This window comes from Pyxicephalus adspersus, chromosome 5, assembly GCF_032062135.1.
Source record: "Pyxicephalus adspersus chromosome 5, UCB_Pads_2.0, whole genome shotgun sequence".
Classification (NCBI taxonomy): Eukaryota; Metazoa; Chordata; class Amphibia; order Anura; family Pyxicephalidae; genus Pyxicephalus; species Pyxicephalus adspersus.
The window spans coordinates 855264-858574 of NC_092862.1; the positions used below are offsets into that span (position 1 = coordinate 855264).

The 3311-nt window shown below is 38.8% G+C and overlaps 1 protein-coding gene across 1 annotated transcript in view; it reads right to left on the reverse strand.

The window, feature by feature from the left end:
* The window catches only part of LOC140331863 (ly6/PLAUR domain-containing protein 2-like), a gene marked incomplete at its 3' end in the record, with an annotated part of 3984 nt that extends 3116 nt beyond the window's left edge, over window positions 1-868 (reverse strand). The window contains 2 exon segments of the mRNA XM_072413197.1: window positions 320-382; window positions 838-868. Coding sequence (XP_072269298.1) covers window positions 320-382; window positions 838-868 — 94 coding nt within the window.
* Window positions 869-3311: the final 2443 nt, after the last annotated feature.

Below are 3311 nucleotides of genomic sequence, written 5' to 3' on the forward strand. Positions count from 1 at the left end.
TTTTACTTATATATCCTTTGCTGATCTCTTGTGGCCTCACTTGTTTGCACTCCTTGCATGGCATTGCTTAGTGTTCCCCTATGGTGGCCATGTCTGTGTAATGTGTGTTGAAACAACCCCTTGTTGTCTCTGTTGGAAGATGGAGTGACAACACAACGGGGTGATGGGGACAGAGCGTTGTCACTCATGATGGGAAAAAAGCACCTTCATGGAAGGCTGGAATATTTCAATAATAGATACAAAACTTTATCCTATTATAGGTTAGATTTCATCTTCTGTAAAAGTCACACACAACATAGAAAGTCCTGAGGACTCTTACCCAAATCCAGTGTGATGGTCACAAGGACCAGGAATGGAACGATTCTTCTCATTGTGGAGTCTTCTGGAGTGTGAGCAGAGCAGACAGAACCAACAATATATAAGCCGGCATCACCTCATTTACATAAGGGCCCCAAGCCGGACCTGTGTTCCGAGGTGCAGGAAGAGGTGAGTAATTTTTTATTAGTTTTATAAAAAGAAAGTTGAAAGCTCTATTATCCTCCTGTGTATGGGGAGTGCCTCGTATTATTCTATTATTAGACTTGTGAAATTATTATCATTATAAACAATTATTAACGTCAAGGTGCAATCTTCAGGGCGACTCTCACCGACAGCCTCTCCCTGGCCATGTGTGTGGAGAATAGTGAAGAGCCAATCTGTCCAAATCTTATTTACACACATCTGAAAAGTACATTTAAAAACAATACAAAATTTATTAACAGTGATTTCTAAAAACAAATACAAATTTAATCACTACAATTGGTTTCGAACATAAATTAGTGCAAACAATAAACTCACGTCTCTCCTTGTTCTTCACGCGTTTCGCCATCTATGCTTCATCAGAAGAACAAAATCAAGACTGAGAAAAAGAGCTTTTGGGCTTTTTGGGCTTTTTGGCAAACAATTAACTGTATTGCAGTATTAAATATACATACATTGGTAAATGAAGTTTACACTACCGTTTCACCCCGAATTCACATTTTATTATCATTATTATTATTACACAGTACTTATATAGCACTGACATATTACGCAGCGCTGTACAAAGTCCATAGTCATGTGACTAGCTGTCTCTCAAAGGAGCTCACAATCTAATGTTCCTTCCATAGCCATATGTCATTAATACAGTCAAAGGACAAATTTTTGGGGGAAGCCAAATAACCTAACTGCAATGTAGGAGGTACCCGGAGGAAACCCACACAAACACGGGGAGAACCTGCAAACTCCATGCAGATAATGTCCTGGCTGAGATTCCAACCTGGGACCCAGCGCTGCAAAGGCTAACCACTGAGCCCATTGCTTCATGGGATTCCCGGTGTTGAATGCTAAACAGAGTTCAATAATAGAGATTAAACATTGGAACGCAAATTCACAGGTGTGCATAAGATCTTGGTCTCAAAACCCGATGCGTTTTGCCATTAGGCTTCCTTAGAAGTATAAAACAGACCGTGGCAGTAATATCCACTTGCATTATGCTGTCTATACCTAAATGACGTTCCTTGTCTCATATGAGCAACTACTCCCTACAAAATATCCTCCATAACCACAGTAATCCCTTACGCTGTTACTTTTCACCTCAGCCACAAGTATCAAGTCAAACAAAAGTTAAACTGCACAAACTTCCTGCACTCATGAGTAATCGTCAAATATAAGCGGGTATTACTGCCACGGTCTGTTTTATACCCCTGAGGAAGCCTAATGGCGAAAGGCGTCGGGTTTTAAGACCAAGATCTTGTATACCATCTGTGAATTTGGTTTCCAATGTTTAATCACTAGTATTGATGACTGTATGGAACTCTAGTTAGCGCTCAACCCCATGAAATCCAATGAAGCAATGTGGATTCGGGACGAAGTGGTTGTGTAATACTTTATTTACCTATTTATGTATATTTATTACTGCAACACAGATGATTGTTTGCCAAAAGCAAAACCATCTATTTTTCTCTGTGTTGATTTTGTTTTCATACCCCATGGGAAGTTGGCAATATCTTTGAGACTAAATTGACTATATTCAGAACACTGCGCACCTATTCCTCGTATTCTTCTTCAGAAGAACAGGAGATGTTTTTAACTATACCAACTTCAGTACAAAACCATTATTATACTTTAAACGTATTAATTTATTTTACTAATAGTTGTATTGAATAATTCCAAGGTATAATAATAGTTTTGTATTTGTTCTTCTGATGAAGCATACATGGCGAAACGCGTGAAGAACAGAGAGAGATTTTTAGGAATGAAGAAAGATCTGTACCATCTGTGCTAATTTATGATTGAAACCAATTCTAGTGATTGATTTTGTATTTGTTTTTAGAAATAATTGTTAGTACGATTTGTATCCATTTATTATTGCATGGAATATTTGTATGAAGGGGCCATGAAAATCCTTTAAAATATATTTTTCAGATCTGTGTAAACAAAAATAAGGCTGTGGTACCTTAAATCACAACTCCACATCAAAGGAATTTAGAAATCATATTTTCATTTTTGTTTTAATTCAGAACCTGAAATCAGTGGTGAATCCCATTGAAGTGAATGGGGAGGGAGTGGCCTAAAAGCTTCACTCCTCCAATGACCTACTAATGACTTCCTCACTCATAACCTCGCCATTTAAAACCCAACGCTTCCCCCTCACCCACCCGTCTTCTTCTGTCTCCTAAACCCTCACTACTTCCCACCATTCCATATCCCCCTCCTATTGTGTGATACTTCCCCCACCTCCTAGATTGTAAGCTCTTCGGGGCAGGGTCCTCTCCTGTCTATCATTTGTACCTCCTATTTAATGTACAGCGCTCTGTAATATGTTGTTGCTATATAAATTATGTTTATAAATAATAATATTTCCTTCCATCTTTTATATTTAGCATGGCCTACATTCAGAGGACCCCCATGAAATAGTTTGATCTTTGTTGGTCATTCTGGCTGATTTTGCAGAAAGTTGTAACAAGCGGAATCAGCTGGTGAAAGACCTACAGGGCGCCCTAATAAAGCAAAACCCCTAAATGTCTTACAAGGTGTAAAATAGTGAAATGGTTCCATTTGTAGCTTTTTTCACACTGCATTGGGTCTGATTTACTAAAGCTCTCCAGGGCTGGATGAGATAGGTATTCATATGAGAACCTGGGTGATCCAGCAAACCCGGAATAAATCTGGCCCAGAATTTTTACCATTTGCCAGCTAATAGCAAAAGATTTTTAGAAAATCCATTCCAGGTTAGCTGGATCACTCAGGTTCTCCCATGATAGTCTATCATCTCTAGCCTTGGAGAGCGA